Source organism: Penicillium pulvis (genome assembly GCF_028828015.1).
Source record: "Penicillium pulvis strain IBT 33274 chromosome Unknown contig_1_segment0_segment0, whole genome shotgun sequence".
In the NCBI taxonomy this organism is placed as follows: Eukaryota; Fungi; Ascomycota; class Eurotiomycetes; order Eurotiales; family Aspergillaceae; genus Penicillium; species Penicillium pulvis.
Genome location: NW_026643074.1, coordinates 3404886 through 3418122, shown reverse-complemented (window position 1 = coordinate 3418122; position 13237 = coordinate 3404886). Strand labels below are relative to the sequence as shown.

Genomic DNA, 13237 nt, shown 5'->3' with positions numbered 1-13237 from the left:
CATTTGGGTGGTCAGACCCTCTGACCGTCTCCATATTCATCAAGGGGTCAGCACCGCGCCAAGGTGAGCAGTAGACCCGATAGCCACGTACGGTGTATCAGTTGTGAGCAATCTGCAGCCAAAGCTGTAATGCTGACGGTAAACTAGGCCCAGGCCCTCGCAATAGGGCGAAAAATATAAGCATGAAGTCAATATAGTGTACAATTTTAGTTTAAATCTAGCTTGTTAATGCGAACTTCTACTTATTATTGTCAAGGATAACACACCTGTCTGCGAAAAAATTGATATTATGTGGGTAGACAATATATAAGAGAGGAGATCTATAACGGCTGGACTCTGAATTGCTCCAAGTATGGGAGCCAAGATGGCTAACTGTTGCTATCTCACGTCATCCAAATGAACCCCGCTATTTATCTCACCAAAGTCTATATAAGAGTTAACCTATATAACCGTGATTGATCCGAGCTCATGAAAGCTCATAAAAGAAATTCAATATTAGAATTTTCACCAAGCACCTTTCCTCCATATCAACCATGCCCTATCTCACGCTTCGGGATGGAGCCGAGCTCTTCTACAAAGATTGGGGCAACCCCGACGGCGCTATCGTTACCTTCTCCCACGGCTGGCCCTTGAGCAGTGATAATTGGGAAAGCCAAATGATGTATCTGGGTGATCACGGTTACCGTGTCATCGCACACGATCGGCGTGGCCATGGGCGATCAAGTCAGACCTGGGATGGAAACAACATGGAGACCTTTGTTGACGATCTCGAGGAGCTTTTCGCACACTTGAAGGTTAGTGACGCAGTGATGGTCGGTCATTCCCACGGAGGAGGCGAAGTCACCCGTTATCTCGGAAAGCACGGCACAAGTCGTTTTAAGAAAGCCGTTCTTATTGGAGCAGTGCCTCCTTTGATGTTGAAGACTAGTGTCAACACCAAGGGTACGGAAAAGTCAGTTTTCGATTCTTTTCGAGAAGCAATACTGAAAGACCGCGCACAATTCTTCTTGGATGTCCCTAGCGGACCATTCTTTGGTTTCAACCGATCCGGGGCGCAGAAAAGCGAAGGGCAGATTCGTAACTGGTGGCGGCAGGGAATGAATACCAGTTGCAAGTCAGCTTATGATTCGATCAAAGACTTCTCCGAGACAGATTTCACGGAAGATCTAAAGAAGATTGATATTCCCGTCCTGGTCCTCCATGGAGATGACGACCAAGTTGTTCCCATTGAGGCATCTGGATTGAAGTCAGCGGAACTCCTGCCTCAAGGCAAGCTGAAGATCTATAAGGGGGGATCTCATGCAATTCATAACATTAATGTTGATGAGGTCAACAAAGACCTTCTTGATTTTATCAAGTCATAAGTTGAATGTATCTAGTGTGACACTTCTGAAGATTTCGGTCACGTAGTCTTAATTGAACTTGATAGCCGATTTCTCGCACATCAACTATCCTGTTTGTCGGGTAGAGGTAGTGTGGCTAAGTTTTGTTTAAGTATAGAAGGCCCGAAGAATTTTAAAGACCTCAAGTATTGTTCTAGACGTGCAGGAAAATGTTTTCCTCATCGATATCAGCAGGACTGGAGGTTACACTTCGGAGAAGTGTTCGTTGAAGAGAAGTCTGAAGGACATCCTGCCGACGCGCTGTTCGATACACGAGTCGCTGCGGACTGTTGGTCTTATGGGCAACTACTGTCGATCATTGCTCAGGAAATTGGTATTGGGGGTGTAGGCGCAAAGCTGCGAGCTATCGGGTGTGACTTGACCAAGGCGGAACCAGAAGCTCAAATCACCTTGAGCGATACCCTCGCAATGCCGGAAGAGTATAATCTTGAAGAATGTGAATAAGAATCCAGTAGCTTTGGATAATCTGTATTCGAGGATCAGCCGATGAAATCGGTATCAATCAAACAAGTCTCATTGACATCTGTCTCTCACAGCTGCGGAATTCGTGTAAACCAGGTCTGTGTTCAATGTTGTATCATTATGTCCTTCGGACTTTATTTGCTCGAAACGCTTCAAATGTTTACATAACCACACAACAGGCCTTCTCCAACTTCCGCATAATCTTCGGCAACACAGCATTGACGGCCTGCTCAAACTCATCCGGCTGCTGTTGTTGCTGTTGCTGGTGTTGTTGCTGGTGCTGACCACTAGGGTAACCCTGCTGCTGGTGCTGTTGGTGCTGTTGGTGTTGCTGGGGGTACTGTTGGTGTTGCGGGTACTCAGGCATGATAGCCTCACCACCAGTCAAGTTCACGTAAATGCGACCAGAGTTTTCCTCAATAACATGCTGCAAACCCAACTCATCACAGACTTTCTCGACACGGGGCTTGATCTTTTGGATGTGGCCTACAGAGTGGTTACCCTTACCAACGATGCTGCGAAGAAGTTAGCAAGGTTCCTTTCCCGAACGCGATCATTTCCCTCCAATTGCACCGATCTCTGCCTCTCGAAACCGATGAAATGCGACAAGAGGAATAGGGCATCATACACATGCAAATGAGTCTGACCATGCGCCTTCGCATATTTAATGCGCTCCTCCAAAATCTCCTCCGCCTCCTCAACAAACTGTCCATGCAAATCAATCGTGTCGGCCGGTACACGTCCGCTGGCATTGTTCTCCTTGAAGATGAACTCCGACGCCTGTCTATTATAATCCTCCATCTTGCGCCCGTGCGCCTTTCCCTCCTCAGAGTACTGCTTGGCGCCGGCGCCATCACCGCTCGAGTACGCGTCCTGAGACTGGAGAAAGGTGTTAGCCGGTTTCGCGACGATGCGGAACGGGAGGGCGTACCTTTTGGAAACAGGCACCGCGTTTCGACGCTTCCTGGCGGGCCAGGTCGCGGAGTCGGTCGTACTCAGCCTCGGCGTCGCTGCTTTGGTCGTGGTTGAAGGCTGGGAATTGATTTAGCTGGTGATCTTGGTATGGCCATTTTGAGTGTATTGGACATACCCCGAGGGCCCAGGTGGGACATTTCATGCGACATTGTGTTTGGAGATGGAATGGTGGATTGAACAGTTCATTTGGTTTGGCAGGGGTCGCATCCAATTTAAAGTGGAGCCATTAACTGGGACCCCGAAAAATCAAATCAGATCGATCCTTTCGATTTGCGATCGTTCGTTCCATGGTTTAGGGTTTTGCTGGTAACATTGTTTTGTTATTTACTCGGTTAAAAAGCCCCTTTTACTACGTTAATACATTCTAAGTTGAGTTTAACCCCTGAATGCATGCGTCTCACCTACTATCATTTCTTTAGAGCCTAAATTGGAATTTAGCTTTAAAAACAGTATGGTCTGTATCCTGTATTTTTGTCGTCCCCATTCGATAAATAGTAAACGGGCAAAAAGCAATCAAAATGCTTGGGATTCGTGGCGAACTATTCCCCGGGTTCAATTGCCACAGTCCGCTATTGACCGATCCAGGGCCATGGCCTTGGTGCGGCTGTAAATGGTCTCGACGCTATTGCCAGCTCGGTGGACCCAATGCTGGTCAACATCCACTATGTAAGCGCCAGCGTCTTTAGACAAAGCTAGACATTACATGCTCCAAATCTGGAGCATTAAACCCGCCACGTGGAGTACTTAGAGCCCGATAAGGATAAGGAAGGATTTAAACAATGTGTGTTGTTATTATTCATTGCAAAATACTTAGATCTACGTTTGACCATTTACGGTAAACGGTGAGGTGTGCGTACCAACATTTCGGGCTTCAGTCCGGTGTTCAGCTGTGGAGTTGTTGAAAGTTAGGGTCGACCGGTTGAGCGGGTAAATGCGCCGTGAATGTGGCTATCATTTTGATGCTGGTGGAGCTCAAATTTGGGGATGTGATAGATACGGATGTTGCGATAGGCCTTTTGCTGTAGAGCAGGTTGAAGTGGTGAGTGCGTGGCCAGTATAGTGTAAACTTGTTGAGGCGGAGACAAACCGGCGTTAGGGGAAATATAGAGTACAACGAACCATTTTTGGGAGTTCTGGGATACCGGAAATGACAGCCTAGAAGTATCGTTCTTTGGCTCTGACAAACATGTCTTAGTTGCACGATAGATCTACTGAGCCCGTGAAGTCTGAAGCTTGGCAGATGCTGATTTCCACGGCGAGGCTGGGTGTCATGCTGTAAAGCCTCCGTATTGGGGTAAAAGTCTACGAGTAGGACCGTGACTGATTCTAATTCAACCTCCACTGTTGACTACTGTATAATCCCCTTTCCATAAACTTCACACTAATTACCAAGGTTATCCAGGACTTCTCAATTTCCAGGGAGTCTAGTGGTATGCGCGGCAAAGAACGGCTAGAAGCACTAGCTGGTGGGTCTGGGAATAAATAGCGCGAGACCAAGGCGCGAAATAATTCCAGAAATTCCATCTCAGGGGCCACCCATGTGGATTTAGCCCAGTTTTTCTTTCTTTTGCCATGTGGAAGTGGAAGGGGTTCTGATTTTCCGGAAGCTGACCCGCTACAAATTACTTTCCTATGTCATCAATGTACACCCTTTGCTTTAGTCCGTGAGTTAGGGTATCTACAAGGGGGCCATTATTAATATATCTGTATGGAAAATACCAAATACTCGTGGGGGCGGTGCGCCCCCCGGTCAGATCGACAGTGGACCTCCAAGGTAGAGTGTAGCGTAGTAGTGCTCATGGACATGCATCCCATGTATCACCCAAGTTTCAACGTCGCAACTGAGGGCTATTTTAGTGATGGGGCTGACGCTGATTATGCATGAGAAAGAATCAAGTAAAAAGACGGCCTAACAGTCGCGACCCGGCCGGTGTCACAGTGAGATCTTCTCAGTGATGTTCCAGGCTGAGGCAGAGGGAAAGCACGACGGTCAGCAGGAGATACCGGTCTATCTTGTGCAGAAGATCGGCATATCTTTACATGCAGGAAAGTGTATATTAAAAATGGCCCCCCGTATCATTGTACATAGTGTCATCTTAACTCCGGACATAGTCATTGTCGGACAATATTAGCTTAAGTCTCCACAGAGGATCTACATTAGGGATTTGGGGAAAAGGGTGTGCTTTTCCCCCATATAAAGAAGATGGAAAAAAGAAGGACCTTGTAGGAGATGTCTTTGTCTGAAGAAACGATATGCCAAACAGTCTGCAAGATTTGGCCCCAAAGGGACAGGAAACCAAGACGAAAGAAGGTGAAGAAATAGGGGGCAGAAAAGTTGATCCTCAAGTGATTGGATGGGGCTCGTGCTGGTGTAAGTGGAGTGTTGATCGCTGTTGACCAATCACAGCCTCAGGCTCATGGTAACCGTCTGGTCAATCTGTGGAAAAGCCGGGCGTCTGTGTATTAGTGTAAGTACCGTACCGTTCCCCTTTCCCTGCTGAAACTTCCAATTTCCCCTCCCCCTTACCTTAAACCTTTCACTCCTTCCAGCTGGAATATCTTCACTCTTTCTTCCATTCACTTACCGGGACCTGTGATTCCTTAAGGTGCGCATTACCTACCCAGAGTTCCTGCCCCCTTCCCGTTTCTGCAGCTCCAACTACACCTGCGTGGTCAACTATTCTGTTTCACCCTTGCATTCACTCGATTGCATCCTGAAACGTCGGTCCTCGGCGACTTGTACCACCTGCTCGCCACCCGTCCTTCCTAAAACGCGATCCGAGAAGAAAAAATCAGCCGGAAAAAAGTTTGCTGACCCATCCGTCCCTTCAACAGTCCCTTGTGGTTGAACAACGACACCCATCGAGTCGATCGGCTCGTACATTTATCGCGATCGTTTTAAGCCAACACATCAAACAATACCGCCAAAATGGGTTGCGGAATGAGCACTGAGGATAAGGAGGGAAAGGCCCGGAACGAGGAGATCGAGAACCAGCTTAAGCGCGACAAGATGATGCAACGGAACGAGATCAAGATGCTCCTTCTTGGTAGGATTCAACCCCAATGCCGGCGTGCAGGTGATTCAGGGCAATGAGACTGACTAAAAGGGGTATAGGTGCCGGAGAGTCGGGCAAGTCGACAATTCTGAAGCAGATGAAGCTCATCCACGAGGGCGGTTACTCGCGCGACGAACGGGAATCTTTCCGTGAAATCATTTACAGCAACACAGTCCAGTCTATGCGCGTTATTCTCGAGGCGATGGAGTCCCTGGAGCTTCCCCTGGAGGACGCCCGCAACGAGTACCATGTCCAGACCATCTTCATGCAGCCCGCTCAGATCGAGGGTGACAGCATTCCCCCAGAGGTCGGCAACGCCATTGGTGCGCTTTGGCGCGACACCGGTGTTCAGGAGTGCTTCAAGCGCTCGCGTGAATACCAGCTGAACGACTCGGCCAAATAGTGCGTTCACATTCAGCCCGGAAACGAAAACATTGCAATTGTCTAACAGGTTCTATAGCTACTTCGATGCCATTGACCGCATTGGCCAGCCCGATTACCTCCCTACCGACCAGGATGTCCTCCGCTCCCGTGTCAAGACCACCGGTATCACCGAGACCACTTTCATTATTGGCGATCTGACCTACCGCATGTTCGACGTGGGTGGTCAAAGATCAGAGCGAAAGAAGTGGATTCACTGCTTCGAGAACGTCACCACCATTCTTTTCCTGGTCGCCATCTCTGAGTACGACCAGCTGCTATTCGAGGACGAGACCGTGAACCGTATGCAAGAAGCCCTGACCCTGTTCGACTCCATCTGCAATTCCCGGTGGTTCGTCAAGACCTCCATCATTCTCTTCCTCAACAAGATCGATCGCTTCAAGGAGAAGCTGCCCGTCAGCCCGATGAAGAACTACTTCCCCGACTACGAGGGTGGTGCCGACTACGCCGCCGCCTGTGACTACATTCTCAACCGCTTCGTGTCTTTGAACCAGGCCGAGCAGAAGCAGATCTACACCCACTTCACATGTGCCACTGACACCACCCAGATCCGATTCGTCATGGCCGCTGTCAACGGTAAGCTTTTCCCCCCATTGTCGATGGTTTTTTGGATATTGAATCCAGACTAATTCTTTCTAGATATCATCATCCAAGAGAACCTGCGTCTCTGTGGTTTGATCTAATGAATTGCCATTCCTCGGGTGTCAAAGTAGATCGCATGTGTTTTGTTTCTTTTGGCTTACCATCAAGTCTCCCGAGATATGATCCAAAAGCCCTCGTGTCCAAGAATTCCGGCGTTAAACATGTCTTTCATATTTTCTTATTTCCTTTCTTGTGTGTCTTCTAATTGCGGTCCTTGACACGATCTTTAGCCGGTTCTTTCCTCCTGCTCTCGAAGACGCGGAGCAGGACCTTTACCCTTTCTCCCTCTTTCACGCTTTTCTTTTTCCCCTTGTCTTTGAACGCTGGATATCCTCCTTGGTTGCCCCCTCCATTTTTTTTGTTTTTTTATTCCATCTTGTGTTGATCTTGTATGTAACCATACCGTCTCATCCCTTCATGTTCCTTGGTCTCGCGTCCGTCGGAAGCTAAGGCTTTCATCCGTGATGAACACGGGGAACTGACAGCGGATTCTCATGTCTCTTCTCATGTGTCATGCCAGGTCGGTCGTTGGGTTATTGTCAGTTAGGAATTGAATCACGGGTTCCCGACCTCCATTACTCAGGTTGTGTAGATCAGCATATGCTTCATCATGTGGTTGGAATGGTATATAAAAGTCCAATGCAATAATTAATGGGAATGAAATTCCGGGTATCTCAAATAAACAAACCATGCATGCCATCAACATTGATCAAGATACCAATATCCAATCATTTAGAACCTAAACTTGGGCAAAACATAAACAATCAAAATCGCAACAACCCATAACCCAAAAATCCACGCATAAAGCATCATTCTCCCCCCACCAGCCCTTCCCCTCAGACATTTTCCTCAACATGCCCATCCTCTTCCCCGCAGCCTCCATAGTCGCACTAGTCTTATCCATCCCGGTCACCGCCCGATCGAGCACAGACTTCTCATTTTCCAACGTAGCCTGGAAAGACTGCGAGGAAGCCTTCAGCTGACTAGCAAGCGAAACGAGCGAGCTAGTCAGATCCTCCTGTTCGAGACGGTGGGTACTTAGCGCTTGCTCCTTTTCGTTCTTGTGTGTACTGCTTCCAGATGCTTTGGCAGAGTCGGTTGTTGATAGTGGTTTTTGATTTAATCTGTTTCGGAGGGCTGGTGGTGCTGTCGCTGTAGGCGGTGCGGCTGTGGATAAAGGTACGGATGTGGTTGCGGGTTCGATAATTTTCTCTTCGGATTTGATATATATGGGTTCGTCTTGTGATTCGCCTTTTGTGCTTGTTTCAGCAAGCGGCTTTGCGAATAATTCGTCCCATTCTGCGTCGACATCCTCGCTTTCGTTGTTCTCGTTGGCCCGTGTTTCTTCTTCGTCTAGCACGGCTTGCATGCGCTTTAGAAGTTGTCTGTCGCGCACGAGCTCTTCCTGTGCCTCATGGCGCCGGTCTGGCGATTTCAATTGGGGGAGAGATCGTTCTAGTTGTGAGAGGAGGGTGCGTGCGTATTCGATATTCTGTCAGGTGAATTAGATTTCATGTTCAAGAACCAGGTAGGGTAGCAGATTTAGGGATCCATGCTATCATGAAAACCCCGCTCTAAAGTAGCTTACCTTAGTTACGCGCATGCGCTGAAACTCGGACCCGCGTAGGGTGCGGAGCTCTGTGCCTGGTGATAGGAGATTGTGTTCGAGGCGTGTGAAGAGGCGGGCTGCATTGAGGAGGGTGAGATCGGGAGAATCTCCGAGAGAAGGAAAGGCGGTTACAGCCATGTTGGAAGAGTAGTGTTATCGTTTGTATATTGTGGAGTTAAGGAACTAAGATCAATTCAAGAGGCCAGTTCGATGTCATTGCTGAGTCAGTGGATCACGGGACTGGATCTACAATCGAGTAAATAAACTATGCAAATGATGCAAAATCATTGAAATTCATGAAATCGGGAATTCTTACCAAACCCCCAAATGATAAAAAGAATAATCATATCAATCATTGATCAGAAACTCGAAACACAGATCCAAATCCAAGAAAAAGAAAGAAAAAAACAGAAATCAGAAAACCTCCCAATTCCAAATCGCACAAAGAAAAACCAAAAAAAAAGCTCAAAAGTACTCAGCACGAATCTGTACTAATTGTACTCAACAACTAACCGGCGAAAGGTTCTCCCTCCATCAGCATCTTTTTCATAAATTGTTTGCACGGTCTCACTCCGCTTTAAATTCCCGCCCCCATCACTAGCCTGCTGAGCCTCTTTAGGCGTCCCAGATGCAGGATGTGACGCAGTCCTCTGCATCTGCATCTGTTCACGCGCTCTAGCAGCCACTGCCCCGCTACTAGGAAAGTTCCCACCTAGCGATAATGGCTTTAAGACATCCAGGGCCGAAGCAGGGGGTGGCGAGTCAGAGTTCGCCTTAGCCTTTTCCATGTCGGAGAGTGCGGACCACACGGGATGGGTTTGGTTGGGATATCCCTGCGGACGGGCGAACGTGATTGCCAGCAGGGTAAGGCAGAGTAAAGCGATTCCGGCCCACCACCACGAGAATGGGAGATTGAGTTGGAAGTTGCAACCTTTGAGTGGGTTTGTAGTCGCTGTGTGCATTGCTGTTGGGTGGACTTTCCACCCGGTTTGGTTGGTGGGCTATCACTGTTGTGATGCCTTGAGTGAGATATTGTATTTGTAAGTGTAGACCTATAGGTATTCCAGTATAGAGGTGATTGGAAGTACCGTCGTCAACCGGGATGCTGGTACCGTAGGGCAGAGAAGAATTAGGGTACTTTACCGGGGGGATCTAGGCGTAATATAAGATGTTTCTCATGGGTTGCCTTGAGGATCTGGAGACTAAGAGAAAAACCATGATCGACGGCATGTACGTCTAAAATCATGGCGGGGCTCTATGTTTTTTCTTTTTTTTTAGTTTTGTGAGGCGCCGGATCTATACACTTCGCTTCATTCCGGTGATACAATGGTTCGCATATAAAATTTGATTTTGAATTCACATTTCAAATCTTAAGATTTAAATTTTTTTTGTACATCATACAGAGTTCATCTGATCGATCACAAAGTCAAAGTCAAGATGATTCAATGTACGACGTACTTTAAACAATGCTCGGACCGGTGATGCTCTTGTACTCCGCTAGATCAGAAAAGTAAAAGGGAAAAAAAGACACTACGGAGAACATGCAGCTCATTCACATTTCCACATTCCCGATAAACAGGTTTAGGAGGGAAACGAAGTGGATAAAATAGCCAGAGAAGAAAAAAAAAGCCCCAAATCGAACCACAATTAGATCACACTAAATCAATGTTCCAGCTAAGCACGAGCCAGCCACGACACGATTCAGCTGCCGCCTCCAGGCGCCACTAGCAGAGATCTTGCCAAGATCTACACCTTTCTCTATCATCCCATTCCCAAGATTTACCGTGGCGGAAGAAAAAAGGGACGATCGTGTCATTTCTGCCAATAGATGATAGAGGCTTGTCTCTTGGGTCATTCTTGTTTTCTCGATCGCGATCGTTCAGCTGCTGGGTTTAGGGCCTCGCGCTAACCCTGCCCAGTGGACCAATCAGCGTGGATCCTGCCGCGGTCGGCTATCGTGCTTTTCTTTTGACTTTGATTACGCCCCAGCACCTCGGATCGCCGCGAGGGATCGCCGCCGGCATCAAAGAGGGGCATGCTTGTAATTTCAAATGACTTCTTTGTTGGAAAGCCACAATATATACCAATATATGCGAAATGATGGAATACGAATATGGAATACGATAGAGATAACATAGGTCAATAACAAGTCTAGAGCTTAGCTGTGACACCCTTCAGCTCCGCCTGCGCTTGCTCGCGTAGTACTGTCCGCAGGATCTTTCCCGATGGATTCTTAGGGATCGTCTCCAAAAAAACTACGCCGCCTGTGATTCGCTTCGTCGCGGATACCTTCCCGTCCATGAAACTAGTAATCTCCTCACTGGTGGCTGATTGTCCCGAATTCAAGACTACATATGCCCGAGGACGTTCGTCATGGTTACTATAAAAAGGTCAGTGATCTCCATAGCCCATGAACCACGAGAAAAACAAAACAAAAACAAAAACTCAAACATATGAATAATGGTAATACGCACATCGTCACACCGATCACCGCAACATCCGCAATAGCAGGATGCTCCAACAGCAGCGCTTCTAGTTCGGCAGGAGCCACTTGGTTTCCCTTGACTTTGATCAATTCCTGCAGAATTTGTCAATGCTGTCAATCTTATTTACCCCACTTAATGTACCTACCTTCATCCGGTCCACTACATGGAACTTGCCCCGATCATCCACATAAGCGATGTCTCCCGTTCGCAACCAACCATCGGCCGTCTTGGTCTCTTTAGTCGCCTTTGGGTTCCGCCAGTAACCCTTCATGATATTCTGACCGCGGACCCACAGCTCACCACGCTGATTGCGTGCCATGATCTCGGTATTTTCATCCGCCATGATCTTCGCTTCGCAGTTGGCATTAGGTTCCCCGACAGATGCAGAGTCGCTTGTTTCTGTCGGATTCCATCCTAGGACGGAACACGTAGCCCTGGAACGTGTCAGTTTCCCAATGAAAAAGAGCAAACCAAAAGTACCAAGTACCCCAGAAAAAGAAAAAGAGAAAATAGAAAAAGAAAAGAAACTTACTCTGTCATACCCCACCCCTGCTTAACATTGATCACCCCAGCTGGCCAAAGCTTCTCCACATCAGCACAAACCTCCCTCCCCAAAGGTGCGGCACCACTAGCAACATTCTCCACACTACTAAGATCATAGTTCTTCACAATCGGATGCTTAGCCAACATAACGATAACCGGCGGCACAAGAATCAGCGCTGTGATCTTAAATTCCTGCGTATACTCCAACATCTTCACGAAATCGAATTTCGGCATGATATACACCGGCGCCTCGTGATATATCGCAGCAGCAATAAAGATAGTCTGCGCCATGGCATGATACATAGGCAAAAAGCACAGCCAACGCATCCGTGCCTTGCGAGACTCATAATCCGGGTACAACGTCAACAGATGCGTATACTGAAGCATATTGGCCGTGTAATTCTTATGCGTGATCTCCACTCCTTTAGGACGACCCGTCGTTCCACTGGAGTAATTGAGAACAAGCGTCCGATCCGCAAGTTCAGGCGTTGAAAGCTCATCCCAAACGAACTTCGCGCCCTCCTCCGGTGACGCAATCAGATCGCCCCAATACGGACATCCATCCTTTGCAGAGCCGGTGTTATCATACACACCACTGTCAAACACATACACGCTTTCACGCGGTAATCCAGCCAGTTTTGCCGCTTCGAGACCTGTATCCAGGCTGCCCGCTGCACAGATGAGGTACTTCGCACCGCTATCCTGAAGCTGGAAGGCAAGTTCACGCGCAACGTACGTCGGGTTGGCACCGGAGAAGATCCCGCCTGCCATTACTATACCCATCAAAACGACTGGGAAGAACAAGTCATTTCCTGAGAATAGGAGGACCCGGTCACCAGTTTGCAGACCGGATTTTATGAGTCCGGCTGCGAGCCGCTGGCTCCATAGTCGGTAGGTATGCGGTGTCAGGTAGTGAGTTTCTGGACGGGCGGCTTCGAGGAAGCATTTGTGGGTTTGGGATAGGGGGGCTGTTGGCGATTTGAAGAGTATGCTGGCTAGGTGCGTATTTGGGATGTCGATTGTCCAACGGGATTTGTAGGGCATTTTGAGATTTACTTGTAGGGCTTAAGGATGAAGGTTCAAGGGAATGGTAAATGGTAAATGGTAAAAGGTGAATAATTGATTGTAGAGAAGATGAATTGGATAAATGGAGTACAATAAGATTCAAAATGAATACGGGTTATTATGATTTCCCCGCTTACTGGCATATAGCCTTGTTGAATGCGGTCCAAGCCCTGAGTAAGATGGATCATTTCCCCGCATAAATCGGCAAGAAATGCGGGGGGTCCGAGGTTGAAACCGCCTCGGGTAAATGCGCATTGATGTCATAATTTTATGAATTGAGCTTCATTATTTGGTTACTTATTCTTATGCATGAGTTGTTTTCTTTATCTTGTTCAAGGTCCTGAACCAGACTAGGCAGGCTGGTGTTATTACAATAATTCGCTTGTGTAGTGCTTGTTACAGTATATATATCTGAAAGTATATATAGTATGGTCCCATTACCTTGGGAATGAATCTGTCCGACCTCAATCCCTCTCCGAGTCGCACTTAGTAAGCTCTAAACCAGGGCAGGTATACATCTGATTTACATACTGATCAGCTCATGAATCCCACCTA

At 47.8% G+C, this 13237-nt stretch overlaps 6 protein-coding genes across 6 annotated transcripts; 2 read left to right on the top strand and 4 right to left on the bottom strand.

The window, feature by feature from the left end:
- Window positions 1–533: 533 nt before the first annotated feature.
- N7503_004247 (alpha/beta fold hydrolase) lies at window positions 534–1364 on the top strand (the record flags this gene model as incomplete). The annotated part of the gene is made up of 1 exon (XM_057063794.1): window positions 534–1364. One exon carries the CDS (start codon window positions 534–536, stop codon window positions 1362–1364), a length of 831 nt encoding a protein of 276 aa, XP_056924709.1.
- A 661-nt stretch (window positions 1365–2025) lies between these two features.
- Window positions 2026–2989, bottom strand: N7503_004246 (Smr domain-containing protein; the record flags this gene model as incomplete). The annotated part of the gene is made up of 4 exons (XM_057063793.1): window positions 2026–2380; window positions 2494–2744; window positions 2797–2897; window positions 2956–2989. 4 exons carry the CDS (start codon window positions 2987–2989, stop codon window positions 2026–2028), a joined length of 741 nt encoding a protein of 246 aa, XP_056924708.1.
- Window positions 2990–5769: 2780 nt separating this feature from the next.
- Window positions 5770–7020, top strand: gpaA (guanine nucleotide-binding protein subunit alpha gpaA; the record flags this gene model as incomplete). The annotated part of the gene is made up of 4 exons (XM_057063792.1): window positions 5770–5887; window positions 5956–6298; window positions 6357–6913; window positions 6977–7020. The coding sequence occupies 4 exons, from the start codon at window positions 5770–5772 to the stop codon at window positions 7018–7020; spliced, it is 1062 nt and encodes a 353-aa protein (XP_056924707.1).
- Window positions 7021–7718: 698 nt separating this feature from the next.
- On the bottom strand, window positions 7719–8751 carry N7503_004244 (uncharacterized protein; the record flags this gene model as incomplete). The annotated part of the gene is made up of 2 exons (XM_057063791.1): window positions 8568–8751; window positions 7719–8471 (listed from the first exon to the last, which is right to left on the bottom strand). Exons 1-2 carry the CDS (start codon window positions 8724–8726, stop codon window positions 7719–7721), a joined length of 912 nt encoding a protein of 303 aa, XP_056924706.1. The 5' UTR covers window positions 8727–8751.
- Window positions 8752–9079: 328 nt separating this feature from the next.
- N7503_004243 (uncharacterized protein) lies at window positions 9080–9550 on the bottom strand (the record flags this gene model as incomplete). Its single annotated transcript, XM_057063790.1, has 1 exon — window positions 9080–9550. One exon carries the CDS (start codon window positions 9548–9550, stop codon window positions 9080–9082), a length of 471 nt encoding a protein of 156 aa, XP_056924705.1.
- Window positions 9551–10739: 1189 nt separating this feature from the next.
- N7503_004242 (acyl--CoA ligase) lies at window positions 10740–12661 on the bottom strand (the record flags this gene model as incomplete). Its single annotated transcript, XM_057063789.1, has 4 exons — window positions 10740–10968; window positions 11063–11166; window positions 11220–11508; window positions 11607–12661. 4 exons carry the CDS (start codon window positions 12659–12661, stop codon window positions 10740–10742), a joined length of 1677 nt encoding a protein of 558 aa, XP_056924704.1.
- Between the last annotated feature and the right edge of the window lie 576 nt (window positions 12662–13237).